The sequence below is a fragment of the Uloborus diversus genome, chromosome 6 (assembly GCF_026930045.1).
Source record: "Uloborus diversus isolate 005 chromosome 6, Udiv.v.3.1, whole genome shotgun sequence".
Taxonomy (NCBI): domain Eukaryota; kingdom Metazoa; phylum Arthropoda; class Arachnida; order Araneae; family Uloboridae; genus Uloborus; species Uloborus diversus.
The window spans coordinates 130,413,512-130,431,768 of NC_072736.1; the positions used below are offsets into that span (position 1 = coordinate 130,413,512).

The 18,257-nt window shown below is 32.9% G+C and overlaps 1 protein-coding gene across 1 annotated transcript in view; it reads left to right on the forward strand.

The window, feature by feature from the left end:
• LOC129224117 (serine/threonine-protein kinase SIK3-like) overlaps nucleotides 1–18,257 on the forward strand; it is an 84,017-nt gene that overhangs the window by 35,923 nt on the left and 29,837 nt on the right. Inside the window, exon 3 of the mRNA XM_054858527.1 lies at nucleotides 16,846–16,909. Within this exon, the coding sequence (XP_054714502.1) occupies nucleotides 16,846–16,909 (64 nt within the window). The remainder of the gene's footprint in view (nucleotides 1–16,845; nucleotides 16,910–18,257) is intronic.

Consider the following 18,257-nt stretch of genomic DNA (forward strand, 5'->3'; position numbering starts at 1 on the left):
TACTTTTAAAAATTCCTCTTCTTTGCCATTACCAGGATAAAAATTATTCCTATCAATACCCGGAAAATTGAAATCCCCCATAATGATAACGGATCCCTTACTGGACATGTCACTAATAATACTGTACATCTGTTTATCTTGTCCCTGGTTTGAATTAGGTGGCCTATAAATGTTTCCAAAGCGTAGCTTTTTGCCCTTATTGCTCATCAACTCCAGCCAAACCATATCAATATCAGTAGGCTTATCATTTATGACCAATTCATTGCAAATAAAATTGTCTCTAACATAAAATAAAACCCCACCACCTCTTTTACCTACTCTATCCTGTCTGAACAAATTATACCCAGCAATATGTAATAACTCTGCATCAGATTCGGTAGCCCATGTCTCTGTAATTCCAATAACATCCAACTACTCATCCATAACTATGCTTTTCAATTCATCCATCTTGTTCCTAATACTGCGAGCATTGGTATAGAAAACTTTAAGCATGCCTAAGTTGCTTTTATTTAACACCCTGAAATTTCCTAAATTACAATTGTTAACATTACTACTCTTGTTCGTCACTTTATTTCCATTTCTAGCAATACCCAAAAAAATTTCATTCTCTCGATACCTGATGCTTGAACCATGCCCCCCATTCCAACTTAGTTTTTTGACTCCGAAGCCCTTAAAATTAATCCACTAACCATTTTGACCCCTGTAGAGCTCAGATGCAGGCCATCCCTAGCAATCCAATCCCGTTTACAATGACTCCATACATCAATAAACCTGATACTGCGCTTTTCGCAAATTGACTTCAGTAGCAAGTTCATACACCTCGCACGTTGATTTAGCCAGCTCCTATGCACTCCATACCTGGGAAGCAAACCAACCACTTGGACATTCGTCGAAAAGCTGGTTGCTTTATCCAACAGGGATTCCCATTCCCTAGAAAACTCTTCATTTTTACTGTGGCCTACATCATTTGTTCCCACCCACAAAGTAACCATGTCCTCCTTATTCAATACTCCCCCCAAATGTTTTAGTTAACCATGTTTTCAAAATAAACTGAAAAGTATAATATAATATACCATCTCAAATACCCCATACAGATTCAAAACTTCTTTTGTCTGGAAAATTTGTGATTGAGTTTTTAATGGCTATCAGAATGCATGCAAGATTTAAAAGGAAAAACTTGGAGTGCACACCCCGGTTAATTGTTTCATTTAGGCTATAATTTTGCGATTTTATTGCTCTTCAAATTGCATAACTTGATGTGTAAGTTTTCTGATTGATACTCTTTACACTTTCTACAGTTATGTAGTACATGTGACCTATGTTTTTTCTAAGGTTGAAAACCTTACATACATTTTGATAGCTGTTGAAAATTCACAATCTCGAATTTTCTAGACTGTGTTAGGACTCGACTAATGCACCAGCACTGATGGTTCGGAAATTTAGCCATCGGCATCAGTGGCCGATGCTAACATGGAGAAAACATCGGCCCATCAGCCTTGAAAACTATCTAAATGTCAATGTATGGCTGATATTTTTTGGAAAAGAAGGGGGAAAAAACCTAACTTTTATTTATCTATTTTTTACTGCATAGTTAGGAGTAAGTAAGGCATATGGCCTGAAGTCGAGCCATATGCTTTACTTACTCCGAAGTCGGGCAGCAACGGGACTAACACCAGTTTTGGATTTCTGACCTGCCGAATTTTGGGTCACTGCCGAAATTTTCCGAACATGCATGGCTGACAATTATCAAACAATCACATGTTGAGAGTTTTAAGAATTTTATGCTTGAATTGAATTTTTTACAAAAAACAAGGTTCAAATTGGAGGGGAGGCAGGGTCACCCTATGCCGGGGATAAAATTTCCGAAGTTTTTTCTTCCCGAAAGGAAATCGAAAATCTCATTATTTTCCCAATTTTTAACTTAACTCTGTTAAATTAACACTAAAGAAATTAATACTCGCATATTTTGACATATTATCTGACCCTTAATTAAAGACTTTAACTGCAGCAAAAGCTTTTACGTACATGCAAGAAATGACGAATTCAGGTTTTGCATGGTAATTAAAATCTATACAAGTCATTTTTTTCACTTTAAAAGGCCTAAAAAGAAGACTAGTTTTATCACTGAAATCTGTATTTATAATTCTTTAGTTCGTCGCCTTAAAAATTTTTTTTGGAGGGGGAGCGGGGATGAAAAATGGAAAAAAAAGTACATTTCCTTGAATTCTATATTCAACTTTCCCCTCCATTATATTGTGACGTAACAAAAAAAATCAAAATTAAAAAAAAAAGATTCTCTGCAGCAGGGTTTGTTGATTTAAATCAGTTGATTAGTATAGAACCAAATAAAAATCTTCAGTTTTTCTCATACACCATCACTGATATAATTAAGAAAAGTAATTGCTCAACATATTCTTTTACACTAAAACATACATGATGATGGAAACCATATTTTTAAGCAAAGCATAAAACAAAATCACTTCTTATCGACGTATTATAAGGTATTTATAAATGTTTAAAATGTATTGAATAGTTAGAGAACTTATCTTAGTTTGAAAAGTAAGCTGAATAGATTCATCTGCTGTATGAAATATATTATGTTTATAAATGTAAAGTAATAAATAGTTATAAATTTAATTTAAAAAAAATCTGATTTAAATCAAAACAATCCGATTTAAATAAAAAAAAGCAGACTTTTTTGATTTAAAAAAAATAAAAAATAAAAAAAAAATCACGAACCCTGCTCTGCAGCTATTAAGGTGAGCGGCTAAAGTAAACGAAATCACAAAATTTAAATACTATTGAATTCTTTCTAATACTATTGAGTATTAAAAAAAATATTCAAAAAATTTCATTAGTGCTTTTATTCTTTCAAGCCAATTATATCTTTCAGATAACTAATGTGCATTTTAATTAGATTCAGGATTTGTGAGCAGCAGCGAGTAGGGCACGGTGCCCATAGTTGTTGCAAATTACTTATTTGAATACATATTGTTTGTAACAATTCTTTAACACCACGCAATTTTATTTATTTTTGTTTTAAAAAACATCCACGGTCCAAAACCCATTTTGACCTGTTTCTAATGGTATGTAAGTTTCTTTTATTTTTTTCCCCTAAGAAACGGAAAAGAAGGAAAAAAAATCATTACAGATTCGAAATTTTTTTCTTAAATGTTTAACAGTGAACAAGTAGAAAGAAGAAGGGGAAAAAAAGGAAGAAAGAAACTCATGGGTTCGCAAACATGTTTCAAAACGTTTTGCCGGTCCACGGGCCACAAAAGGTTTAGAGAATGGTGTTGGGAAATCTTTTTTAAAGATCAATTTTGCTAATTTTATTTATTTACTTTTCTTTTATGGAATATATTTATTTAAATTTCTGCTAAGCAGGAATCAATGTAAGACTTTTAAAAAGGAGAAACAGATGTCTTACCACTGATCTACGGATAAATATCTTACAAAATGAACTATAATTGCTTTATACATCTAAACCTAAATAAAATATTTTTTGATGAAATTTTTACTGGCATATTTTCTACTGTAATGGAAGCATCACAACTTTTGACGGTTTTCGGAGATATGACATTAAAGGATGAAAGACAGCCGTTGGGGAGGGGGGGAATCTTCGGCAGCAATTTTACAAAATTGAACTTCTAAAATATTTTTAGAAGAACTTTAAATGATGTTGGGAGAGGGAGTTTGGAGACGCTCCCGAGAAACATTTTGAAATGGAAGGCCTCGCCTATAATCGCGATTGTAGACCATCTTTTGGCAGCGTTAGGTAAAAAGATAGAGTTGGGAGACTCTCCCATGTCAGTTTTTAGAAATTAAAGTTCCAAAAATGCAATTTTAGACTATTTTCGGAAGTGTTACGTACAGAGGCCTATGGGCTGTCCTCAGGATATTTTTCAAAATTATAGGCTTGAGAACGTGATAGCCGCCCATTGTTTGTAACTTCAGAGATTTTTAAAAATCAAAGTTCCGAAAATGCAATTACAGGCCACATTTGGTGCCACTAAGGAAAGAGATGATTTCAAGTATAGCTTCTTTTCACTCTCCTTGGCTTTTCTTTTCCAAAAACATTTAAAAGTTCTACTTTTTAATAGAAATATTTCTGATTTCTATCTTTATATTTTTAATTATTGAAATACAATAAATCTCTAGTGCCACCCCCCTTGCCACATTGAATAATAATAATATAATGATTAAATAAAAATAATAGTAAAGTGCTTAAAATTAAAGTGAGTTTCTCGTTAAATTTCAAACTGGGTTTTGCATATCCAAGCGCTGGTGCACTTTTTGAATCTTCTTTAGATCTCACACTTTAATCTTTTTTAACATGAAAGTAGTGCATCTTATGGCACTGAAACTGACATCAATACTTTCAAAAGATTTTTAAATCACGCAAATTGCAGAATCTAAAATTGAATTTCTTGTTAAATTCCGAACTATGTTGTGCATATCTAAGCACTGGTTTTTTATAACGACATTCTTGTCAGTTGGATTTAAAAAAAAAAATGTTTTGTGTTTCAGCATATTAGTCTTCTTTTTTTTTTCAAAAGGTTGATTAAGCCATTTTTCCTCCCTTAAATAGATTTGTCACATTATTTCAAAGCATATTTCATTGTTTCAATTTCAATGCTATATTAATTTGCTGCTATTTAAACTAAATGACAACATATTATATAGCGAGATAACTTAATATTTTGGAAATAATAATCATGTTTACAGCTGCTATATTTTGTATAATCATTAAATTTTGTTTCAAAATATTTTTTGACCGATTGTAATCCAAATATGTAATGAGACTTTATTAAATGAAAAATAACATCAATTGGTGTTTCTTCTTATTGCATGTAACTTGTTTTTATCTTTGTTTGCTCTGGATATGTGCAGAAATTTATTACCCAAATGTGCCAAAAAGCTGATTCGGGATATGGTATTTTCTGCTGTGTGTGTGTGTGTGTGTGTGTGTTTTTTTTTTTTTTTTTGTTTTTAATTTTTCAACTTTTTAGAATTAGCAGGGCTCCCAAATGGTCCGCTTTTCCCGCCAAAATCCGTTTTTATGGTAAAGTCCCCTTTAGACCGCTTTTTGACATTTTGGTCCGATTAGTCCGCTTTTATATTGTTTTTACTTAAAAATCAGATTTTCAAAATTTTTCGTTAAAAGTTACTGTACACGCCGCCGCAGCGCGTGTTAAACAAGGTTCGTACGCCCATGAAAAACCTGGAAAAGTTCTTGGGGGAAAAAAGAGGTTATTTTCAAGTGCTTGAAAAAGTATGAAAAGTTTCTTTATTGCTTGAATTCTTTCAAAAATCATTAGATTGTGCTTGTAATTCTTTTAAAAATATTTCATTAGTGCAATTTTCTGAACATATATATTCGATATGATTTATCGCGAAAAATTGCTTTCGTGTTTGAGGTTTCAATCCTTTTGCATCTTGTTAATATTTTGATGCTTTTTACAATCCGAAGTGATTTTGACATGTGCTGCCTTAGCTTAGCTTATTTTTCGTTTAATTTCAATAATTAACGAAGGAATTATTTTGGAAACCATGGCAGCATTAGACTTACTCGAACTTCGCGGAAAAATGCTTCTCGCGTTTAAAATTTCAATCCTTTTGCATCTTGTAAATATGTTAATGTTTTCCACAATTGGAAGTTGTTTTAACATATGCTACCTTAGTTTAGCTCATTTTTCGTTTAATTTCAGTAATTAACGAAGGAAATATTTTGGAAACCATACCAACATTGAGCTAATTCGGACTTCGCGGAAAATTGCTTCACACGTTTGAAATTTCAATCCTTTTGCATCTTGTAAACATTAAAATATTTTGCCCAATCGAATGTTTTTTTTTCCTATATGCCACCTTAGATTAGCATGTTTTATGTTTAATTTAGAAGAAAGTAAATAAAATTATTTTGTGGGAAACATGCCAACATTGAACTTGGTTCGTGAAAATTTGCTTCTCTGAGCTTTCATTCGTTTTGCATCTTATAAATATTTTTTATTTTTATGGCAATTAGAAGTTATTTTGACATGCTACGTTAGATTAACTCGATTTAATTTTTATTTAAATAACTAAAAAATTAATAACTTTTGTTGTTTAATTCAAGTTTATTTAGTTTTGCAAACTTAATTTTGATTATTAGCTTATTTTCGTTTTTTTTTTGGGGGGGGGGATTAAATTTAAACAATTGAGCACATAACATTTTAAAGTAGCTTTTGTATTTGAAACAAAGTTTAATTATATAATTTTATGAAGTTGAATTTGTGTACATCATTTCATTGTCATGATACCTGCTAAGGGGGGGGGGGGGAGGTGTTTTAAAGTATAATAAATACTTTACCTCCATAAAAGTTCAAAGCACTCATGGCCCTGCAATTATGGAGTTTTTTTTTTTTTTTTGATGTAAGCTTTATGATTCTTGAAAATATACTTTGAATATAAAAATTGCAAAACTAAGCCTCATGTGATATGTTTCTTTTTGTGATTGAGCATTTCAGACATTTTTAGGTGCCGGCCGGATCTTCAGGTTTTTCAAGCCAGGACAAAATCATGAAACTTCCGCCCTTATTTATCTTTTCTTTCGAGTTTTATATCAAATATCAATAAAAAAAAAAAACAGCAATAGGGTAAATTTGTTGCCCCCACAAATTGCTGCCCATAACAAAGCTTACTCCCCCCCCCCCCAAATCAGGTAATCATTCTGATATCAATCATATATTTTGATACATCCAGTATTTTCGATCAAAACAAACTGAATTTTTCAAAAAAGGAACTGCATGCTCAAATCACTGTTGCCTTTTTTCCATTATTTTATATTATTAATATTTAATGGTACAATAATGTATAGGCAATTCCACGAGTAATCTACTGACATTTTTAGAGCAAAACAGTGACTATTTTCGTAAACTTCAATGCAAAATATGCATCGAGTTAACGAAATTTTCTTCTGGATTATTGTATCTTTTAAGCTAAATTTAATGGTCTAAAATTGAATTCTCGAAATGTATTTTGGTTGATTTTTAAAAATTTGTTAAAAACACGGTAATTGACTGGCATTTTGAAAAGTACGGTGTCAGTCAGTTACCGTACTTTTGATAATCTTTTTAAAAATCATCCAAAATGTATTTCAAGAATTCAATTATACCAGTAACTTAATAAATGAATCATATTAATAAAGCTACCTTTTAGACAAAAAGAAGCATAAAAAATATCAGATACTACAATTTTTTTAAAAATAAATATCAGACGTATATCATGATATATATATCAGCGAACATTGCTGACAAGTGTGAAATATTTAGTTTTAACTGTTGAAAACTGACAAAAACCAGAATTGCGATTGCAGTAAAAAATCAAAAGCAGACACTAACTTTAAATTATTTCCAAAAATGTTTAGGAAATAATGGGAAAATTAAACTACAGACCCATTTCATGGAAAAGTCAACCCTCTATCCCTCCCGTAACGGCTCATATATTTCATTAAAAAGTAACAATGGTAATGGCGACATTTTTTGTTTAAGAAATTATACATAAGTTTGTGATTTGTTAAGCAGAAAAATATTGTTCATTAGTATTTTAAAGTATTATTTTTATTAAAATATAGGTGGCGGCACTGAGGGACAAAATGACTGCTTTCCGTGAACTAGCCCTAAACAGCAATTAAAACTTTGTAGAATAAATTAATTTTTTTCCCCATCTCGTACCACTCTTTCTCAGTCGCATATTTATTCGAACAATCTTTAAGTGTGTTATTATGCAACACTTCATCATGTTTTTAACCGGCTATTATTGACTTCGTATTCCTTAGCAGCAGCCATATTTGAAGACAAGGGTGAGACACATGTTCCAGAATAGCGCAAGTGCTATTCAGAGGGCAGACATGAAACACGGGCAAGACACGACGAACTTGTCGCGGTCTTTCCGGTGTGCGCACAAAAGGGAGAAATAACTGGTTTCTCCATGCGCTATTGTGAAGACATTTTAGTCGCAGACACATGTCTGCTCAATGTGCGCGCTGCCTAAGGAGGCTGCCTTAAGTGCTGAGCTAAGTGCCTCCCCTCCTCCCATCCAAATGTTTGTGTAAATAATATTATTATTCAATGGAGAAAAAGATCAGTTGTGCAGAAGGTGATAAAGGAATTGTATCATTAAAAATCTCAGCATTATGGTTAATTAATGAATTATCTTCACAGATTTAGCAGCAGGCTAATTTTTACCTTTTGGTGCTTCCTTGGGCTTAAATGAATGGTCCTCCCAAGGTCCTCTTTTTAATCTTAACTGGTCCTCTTCAGTCCTCTTTTTGATTGAAAATGGTCCTCTCTTACCCTTTTCTAAAGCTAAAATGTGTTGGGAGCCCTGAATTAGCTATATTTTATTTCTGTAAGTGTTAATTTGTCTTTATTATTATTTATTTAAAATAATTGTTTCAAAATTTATCCAAGTTCTGAGAGTGAATTTTCTTATTGCTAGTAAAATAGCATTGTTTTAACTAGACATGAAAATTTAACTATTTTGTTAGCAGGCCGTGGTCAGTAGATGCTTAAATTAAGATTGACTTTTTTTATTATTAGTATCTATTTAATCCAGGAACAGGCCCATCATTTAAAAATTTTCCATCAAGCAGGGAGAAGCAAAAGATGTTTGCTCAACACATTTCACAGAGAAAAAAACTATAAACGTACATAAATACTTTATTTTATTGTTTCTTAAATGGGAGGAGAGGATAATTGACTCCTCCTGCTAGCCCAGTTGGCTCAAAAAGTAGTGGATGTTAAACAGTAAGGTACCACCCTTTAAGCCAGGGGCTAAGTCGGGCAATGTACCAGCATACCAGCAGCCTGATTATGCCATCCAGTGATTGCAGTTTTGTCCTTTTTATATACTCTTCAGTCTGGAATGGAATAGAACCAAGCTGGCTGGTGGTGGCAGAAGTCATGTCTCTCTCGCTGGTGTGCTAAATATACTTTTGCTACCAGTTTGTTGGCACTCTCAGCCTCAATGAGATGTCATTTGCCGCTAGCTTGGTTGTTGTCTATTCCAGGCTGATGTGACAAGGATAAAACTGCAGTCTCTGCATGGGATAACCGGGCTGTTGGTATATTGCATGAAGTAGTGGATGGATTGACTTGAACATTTTGCACAACATTCCTTGTTTTGTGCAGACAGGGTTGGGTTTTTACTGGCAAAAACCTTGGTAAAAACCTAGGGAATACTATTAGTCCCTGTTCATTTGCTAGCTGGCCGTGACTTTATTATTTTTATCAATAAACTTCTACATATAGTATACAGTTTAGTGTTTTCTTTTATTTTGTATAAATGTATCATTACAAAATATTGTATATTTGCAAATAACCATTGTACCATTGGACAAATAATATCATGACAGCTAATCTCATGAGTTTCAGATGCAGATTTTTTTTTTTTTTTTCAAAATTAGGGGGAAGGGAGCGTCACAAGTTTTGTGTTATTGAAAACTTAAACTAATAATTCCATTAAATTTTCAAAGTTTGTCAATTAATATTATATTTAACATTAAAATAATTCATTTACGCTACATGTGTATGACTGTAGATCATGGGTGCAAGACCTTCCGTCTCAGGACGGATTTCCGTCTTGGACAAAATGTCCGAGACGGAGGTCGGGACAGAAAGAAATTCGAAGATTTTCCTTCCGTTTTTACTTAAAAATGAAAAATTGAGTGCTTGAAAAATATGCTTTAATTACTGGACCATTTCATAACCATGATTTTACATCGACATTCTCTCGATTTTCCGCCATGGGCTTTATTTGTTTGCAACACGCTTTAGAAGGAGTGACTTTTAGACTCGCGCTGCTTGACTTTTTTACAGGTAGCTCTGTTATTTCTAACTCACTGCATTGCAGACCGCGGAGTTGCTCGCTATTCTCCTTGATTTTTCAAATTAATCGTCTTTTCTCTTGCTATTTTCAATCATCCTATAGTTTTTTTTTTAATCATTCGCGGGTTTTTTTTTTTTTTTTTTGCAAACTTTACATGCATAAATTAAAATTAAGTGCTCTCTTAAATTGTCTTAGAGTTGAATCTGAATCACCGATTGAGAGTGATTGCTGACGGGAGGAAATTTTTTCGCCACAGCAAAGGGCGTCCACATACCAGGTAAAACTTGAACAATCAGGGATTGTGAAGATTTTAATGAAAATGGGAATTTTGGGAAGAAGCGGGGTAAAATTTCAAGCTGGTTTGAAACGCAGATGGGCCACTGTTCCTGCATTTTTGACATGTTTCTAAGACTTAAGGAAACACTAAATTCCAATTTGTTTCAATCTAAAACTCGCTAGAATGGAAATGGGGGGGGGGGGGGAGGAAACGAGAAAAATAATGACAGCATGAGTTTGCGAAACAACACTGCTCTTGCAAAGTGGGTAAGTCTGCAAATCAACCCACCATACAGAGGTCTTTAAAACATTTATATTTTGGACAATCTAGGGGGGGGGGGGTTGCCACTCAAGGGCTCCAGAATAAAATATCGAAAAACCATTTTTGAAGTCAGGAGTGGTTCGGGATTTCTCGTCTGCGAACTCTTAAAAATTTATAAGTCAAAAATGTTTAGTCTACCTTTAATGATGTAAAAGTGGGGAGGGGGAGGTTTAAAAAAAAAATCGGAAACTGGAGTCTTAAAAACACTAATTTAGGCAATTTTTGGTGAATTTTTGAGAAATGGTTTCGGTGTTCTAACTTGAAAATGTTTTATAGCTAATGTATTAAAAACTATTTGAGGCTATACTTAAATGACTTAAGAGAAAGGGAATTTTTGACCCTCTCCCGAAAAGTGTTTTTAATCGAAGTCTTAAAACTTTAGGCTGTCTTTGGCAATATCAAGAGGGGATAGAGCGCTGTCTTTAGGCGAAATTCCGAAACTGGAGTCTTAAAAGCGCAACTATAGACCATCTTGGGGTTCGGGGTTCCCCTTCCCTGAAAAATATTCAAAGCTGCAGTATTCAGAACAAAGCTTTAGGGAATCTTTGGGGGACTTAAGAAGGGGGAATTCGAAGGCTTTCTCTCTATAAATTTTAGAAATTAAATTCTTAAAACTTCGGTGATAAAAAGGAGGAACCGCAAATTAAAGTCAAATTTAGTGAACTTAGAGGAAAGAGTTCGGGGGGGCCCTCTCCCCCAAAAATTTCTCTATGCTGAAGTATTGAAATGCTGTTTTGGCTGTTTTTGAATGCGTTAAGAGTTAGGGAATTCGGGGATCTTTCTTGAAACATTTTCGAAATTGAAGTCTTAAAACTACGAGTTGTCTTTGGCCATGTGGGGAATAAAATAAATCTTAAACACAAACTTACACTGCCTTAGTAAACACAAGGAGAGGGGGGCATTCCGCCACCTAGCCAGAAACATTTCAGTTTCTGAAGAAATTTTAAGAACTCTGTTTTGGGCTATCTTTGGATGACTTAAGGGGGAAGGGAGTAGGAAGTTTCTTTCAAAACGTTTCTGAAATTAAAGTATTAAGATTTTTAGGTGGTCATAAGTCATGTATATAGGTAAGGGGGTACTGTTCCTAGAAAAAAATTTAGAAACTCAAATTAAAAACTCATTTGTGGTGAACTGAGAAGAAGGAGTTCAGGAGTTCTCCTCCGAAAATTTTTAAGCTTAAAAATATATCTGCTTCATTGGTTTTCTTTTCCTTTTTTTTAATTTAATTGATTTATTTCCCCACACTACTATCAAAAAATGAATGTATTTAAAAATATAAGTATCTCAATAATTTGCACATGAAATACCCTTAATTTTTATTTTAATCACAAAAATGCTATTTTTTTTAACAAATTTCATTACATAGTACACTAGTGCAGCCAGAAACACCTTCTGGAGGGGGTTTTTGGACCAAAAATACCTACTGGAAGGGGTTTTTGAACCAAAAATACCTTCTGAAAGGGTTTTTTTTTTGATTAACAATACCTTCTGAAGGCGATTTCTTGATCAAAAATATCTTCTGAAAGGGGATTTTTTCATCAAAACAGTCCTTTCATATGCAGAAACTACTGTATTAGAATACACATATATGTTAAAACCAATGCCTTTGGGAGAATCTTAAAAGTGTGTTCTGCCATTTAAAAAAATAAAATTAATGGCTATTATTACATTTCTTTTTAGGTATGCATATATTTAAAACAAAATATTTTCGAAAAATTTTCATTACCCAATTTGTTTACATAGCTGTATCATTTGCTAGAATAAAGAGCCTACAAACAATTTTTAATGTATTATTTTATTAAACACTAGTGGTACCCGCACGGCTTCACCCGTAATAGCAAATTAAAAGGTCTTTTGGTTCGCCTGTATATTTACAAATGATGTGTAGTGAATTTTCTCGCCAATTGGCTTGTGCCCACGTTACAGTTCCACGTTATGATAATTTCGTATCTTGCCAATTGGCTTGTGCCCATGTTACGGTTCCACGTTATGATAATTTCGTAATTTATTCGTCCATCTTATGATATTTTTTTCTTAAAATTGGAATAGAAAAAGAACAAAATCGAATTTTCGAAAAATCGCTTGGAGGTGCACACCTCCATGCTACATACTAACTTTTTTCATGAAAATCGGCCGAACGGTCTAGGCGCTATGCGCGTCACAGACATCCTACAGATATCCTACAGACATCCAGGCATCCTCCGGACAGAGAGCCTTTCAGCTTTATTATTAGTAAAGATTCAGTATCTATCAAATCAGCCTGTTATTCCTATTATTTACAAGATATTTTTTTATTTACTTTTTCTCTGAAATATTGATTCCACTTAAATGTTTTTCCAACTTCTTTATGAAGTATGATGATTAATATTTTATTACCTTTTGCAGAAATTCAAACTTTTCCAGAAATATTTTGTGATGCAGACAAATAGTTTGAATTCTCTATCTGATTCATTTCGTAGCTTTAGGAAAATTTGTTCATCTTCAGACAAATCATTAACATTTTTTATAACTTGTGTGCTCCATGACTAAATTTGTGACAGTGAGTTAATGTCAACTCTCCCACACTACATTTATCTTCCAACTAGGTAAACATAATCAGCTCTAAGCACACAGAACATCTAAATGCAACTTACTGCAGCAGTAGTTGTGGAATTAAAGTATCTCAAAGTTTGACTCGAATATCTGTCAGTTTCAGTCTTTATGTTCAGCATTTAATTTGCTTCTATGTGTGTGGGAAAATCCTTTTGCTCCTTGAAACATTGATCAAAAGGGAATATCAAATTTTAAGAAAAAGCTTTTTTCTGACTCAACAGTATACTTATTTGTAACATTGAATCAGATGGCAATTAAGGAATAGTTTCAGAAAATACCCTTTAGAAACTCTTAGTTTAACAATATGATCCTTTTTCTTGCAATAAAACTAGAACAGTCTTTAAATTTAACTTCTTGTACAGGATTATGAGTCTAGCTGTTTGGTAGGAATATATGGCGCATAATTATCATTTGACTGCAATTTCGAGTTTGAGTGCTTAAGAATTTTCTTTTATTTTTGAAAAACAATAGAACTGCTTTAATAACCAGATATTTGAAAAAAAGGTATTTTTTTTATCAACAAACATATTTGTATGCCCACTTGTTAAGAGAAATTCAATCTGGACAAATTTCATGAACTCCTTTTTTACATACACCACAAAGCAAGTTGTATAGTTTATTCCTTTGACTTTTTTTTTTTTTTTTTAATTGTGTAATTCACACTGTAGCAAGTTTCACCAAGAAAACTGATCTTAAGTAAAAATATTTCCCCCCATCCCTGATGTATTTTTGGGTTGCCAATCATTCCTTCTCTTTTTCATCACTAAAAGGTCATAGGAAATTGTTGCTAATAAACACGGCAACTCCTTGTCCCACTTTAATAGTGAAGCAGACGTTCGCATATGCTCTTTGTACTGTTTCCATTAAGTTTAACCGAATTTTCCGATCAAAAGCTACTGAGAAAACGAAAGTATTTATATGCTTTCAACTTCATATACCCTGTACCCATAAGTTTAACTTCTTCAGCACTCTATGGAACTTGGCCTTGCAAGAGACAAATGAATAAATGATGAGTAAACAGCACATGAATTATAAACTTCCGCCATTACACTAGTATTTTTGAGAGCCCCTGTTCTACCTCTCAGCCCTCAACGAACCCCTAGGGGTTCGCAAACCACTGGTTGGGAAACGTGTAGATGAAGAATTTGTGTTTCACTTTTGAAGTAGCAGAACATTTCACAGACTGGAAGAAAGATGAGAAGAGAGCACTTTTAAATAGGCTACTATGTCAGTGGCACAGCAAAGGGGGGGGGGGGTGAACCCCCAAGGCATTGGTTTTAACATACATGCGTATTCTAATAGTACAATAGTTTATGCATATGAAAGGACTGTTTTGATGAAAAAATCCCCTTTCAGAAGATACTTTTGATCAAGAAATCCCTTTCAGAAAGTATTGTTGATCAAAAAAACCCTCCAGAAGGTATTACTGATCCAAAAAACCCTTCCAGTAGGGATTTGTGGTCCAAAAACTCCCTCCACAAGGTATTTCTGGTTGCACTAGTGTACTATGTAATGAAATTTGTAAAAAAATAGCATTTTTGTGATTAAAATAAAAATTAAGAGTATTTCATGTGCAAATTATTGAGACATTTATATTTTTGAATACATTCATTTTTTGATAATAGTGTGGGAAAATAAATAAAAAAATAAAATTGAAAAAAAAAAAAAAATGAAGCAGATATATTTTTAAGCTAAAAATATAAAGAACGGAAAAAGCCATTAATTTTATTTTTTTTAATGGCAGAACACACATCTAAGATCATCAGGAAAAAAGAACTTTTTTGATTATCATATTCCCTTTGGTTGATATTGACTTAAACGTATTTCATACTTTTAGAAAAAAAAAATTACGAAAATAATTTTTTTCTACTTTTAAAATATTACTTAGAATTTTTTCATATTTTTTTCTGAAATCCTCATACTTTCATTAATATTTCTGTAAATTTTCATAAAAATTGGCTAAAAAATAAATGAAATACAAATTATTTTCAATCAAAGCGCAGAATCGTCATAGTTTGGAAAATACGAAAAATTCGAAATTTTGACTGACTGTAAAATGAAAACTAAAGCAGATTGAGAAGAAAAAATCGATGTGGATACTTTTCTACATTAAAGGACTAAACTCACCAAGTTTTATCAAAATCCGTGTCGGTGGGTGTCAAAATGCCATTTTTTTGGTTGAATTGACATGGAATGACCCATATCAAAACGCTTAAATATTACAATTTAAACTGAGGTTCATGTTGTTAGGTTAGAAAAGTCAAAGCCTTGAAATTCAAATGAAACACAGATTCAAAAACTGGCGTAGTTCAAATCTACAACGTTTATACACATACATTTTCCTTAAGCTTGCATGCATGCGGGGGGGGGGGGGGGGGGGGGGGGGGGCTGAAAATATTTTCCGTCTTGAACACATCACCAAAATTGCACCCATGCTGTAGATTACTGTCTTATTGAAACTGCACTGTACATGCTTGCACACAAACTTCTATTTTGCTACAGATTGCTGGGGTCTAAAGCTTGCGAGCTGTTGTAAATTAAGTAATAACTTGTCGTGAATGATAACTGTCACTGAATATTGATTTTAATTCAAATGAAAATGGGAACTATTCATGTTTAAACCCTTAACCATGGACAGTTTTAACCTTGATTTACTTTCAAACAAAAACATCTACACAGAAATGGCAGAAACAGTACAAAAAATACCACACATTTTTTCTTCTTCTCCAAGATGGTAAAAAGCGTGAAGAAAACAGGTTTTTTCGAAGGCGGTAAAAACCATTCCTACCCTGTGTCTAGAAGAGTTCATGTATGCTTTTCATCCCAAAAATTCTAAGCGTTTCTGGAGACACAAAAAAAAAAAAAAAATCTCCCAAATGACCAATACATTATGTATTTTAGCCCATTTTTTTTCGTGAGAATTGAAGTAAATATTTAACCCATTGCCAAACAGACAATAAGAAATTCAGCTCTGTTTTCTATTGTGAAAATTTTCTCACTAGTTTTTCTTATTTTGATGCAATGTAACACGTATGATGAAACCACAACCATGTCAACGACAACAACAAATGCATCGTAATGTATTTCCAGAAAGTAAGGAAATTAAAGTAGAGATTACATGGCTGAACTAACCAGAAAACCATATAATATCGTAATGATGAAAAAAATTTAAATTAGTATCATTTGATAGAACATAGGTAAACATGCTTCTGGATGCATAAATTGTTTGCCCTTGTGTCCCTCGTATCGAAATATAAGTTCTTAAAGTTTGCCGAAATTTTAAGAAAAGTCGCTAAATTAAGCGAGTTTTGATTAATAATGGAAGACATCTTCTGCAGGCTTAGCAGATCGATGTCCTGTGGCAAAAAATTGGTATCTTAAAATTCTTGCCGAGTGTTTGAGTAAGGCGCTTGTCTTTAAATTTTGGCTTACTTTTACGACTTTATATCTCGATAACGGGGGCACGAGGGCAAATACTTATTGAACCCCGAAAATTATCCCTCAAAAATTGCTGTGTACGTCCCTAGCTGTTGATAAATTAGACCTGAGCTGCAGCAACTTTCATGGTTTAAGAAATGTTATGTTTTTGTTCCAAAATCCTAACATTAATTTTGTTGGCACACCAACATTTTTACTAGGCATGTGTTATTGTATTGATGCCCATGTGTAGGTAGTTGTGATTCTCTATTCAAATTTTATAAATGGACATGCATTTAATTTGAACTGTCTGAAAATATTAATGTCTATTTAAAGTAGGTAATGCAAATATATATTTTTTTCTCTTTAAGGTTATGGAGACGGAGCGAATGATATATTTAGTTACAGAGTATGCTAGCAATGGGGAAATTTTTGGTGAGTATTAATCCATCAAAGTAATTTTTTTGTTTGTTCCTTTTTTGATATCTTTCAAAATGTAGGCTTTCAGAAGCAACATAGCATTAAAAAAATGACTTATAAAAACCGAACCATATCTTAAGATTTGTAATAAACTATCAAACTAGATTTAATAAATGTAAAACTTAGGATACCAAATATATAAAAACAGTTAAATAGTTTAATCTAGTTGAATAAATATCTGGAGTTTCATTAAGTATTTGTAATAGGGAAGTTTTCAATTTTTCAATTTTATTTTTATATGATAGAGTAACATGTATGAACATCACAAGTGAAAAAAATTTTACGATACGATAAGTAGTTTTTTTTAATTAATTTTTAAAGTTCAAGCAATTGTGACGTCAAATGGCACAATAAGTGACGTCATGCTCTTTTCCGCCGGGGGAGAAGCCGAAGGATGTGCAGTTGGCTTCGAAGACGAAACATAAGTCTTATCTCCTCGCATTTAACTCCTCGCGTTTTTGGAACATTAACCCTCTCATCCTCTCCAAAATATTCGAATACCATCATTGATGTTACTTGAGGAGGATTATTAGATTGTACTTTAACGAATTCGGCCTCCATAGTGTGTTCAAAAGGATTATTGAATTTCTAAAAAATAAAAATATCAGCACGCTCAAAATGTCCGTAGCGAAAACAAGGGATCTTCGGTGGAAGGCTGCCCATTAGCGCCCTGTGACATAAGCTCGTGACGTTTTAGAAAAGCGCACTTTTGCGTGTGGATTTTAAAAAATTCATTGAAAATCAATCTCAGTGTTTTAAAATTCGGCGATTGTGAATTTTTTAGTTTTGAGGGTCAATTAACAATATCCAATAGTCAAAATATGAACATTAAATAGGTTGCAACTTCCCTATTCAGACCTCTTGTGGTACATAGCTCTGTACGATTTATTTTAAAAATAATTTTCAGTTTCAAAGTGAAGACAGAACTGAATGGTAGAAGAATGAGTTAACAATTTTTGCTTCCTTTATTAACTCTCAATTTTGATGCCACAGTATTGTTTTGGTTTATTGTAAAACTAGCTGTGTCTATTTTTGTAATTTGTTCTTCATAAGCCAACTCATGTTTGTTTTTTCACTTTTCCTTATTCCTTGTAATTATTTTTGTTTTAATATATATTTTGTTTCTTCATATTTTATTTTAAATTCATACTGTTATTAGTGGTGTCGTTGACACTTTTTTCTTTTTTTAAAAATCTGTCTTTACTGTTGAGTTTCTTATGTTTTCATTATTTGAGTTCTGAAGTTATTTTTTGCAGCGGTGATTTTTCAAATGTTTTTTAATTTGCTACCAGTCAGTTCTTGG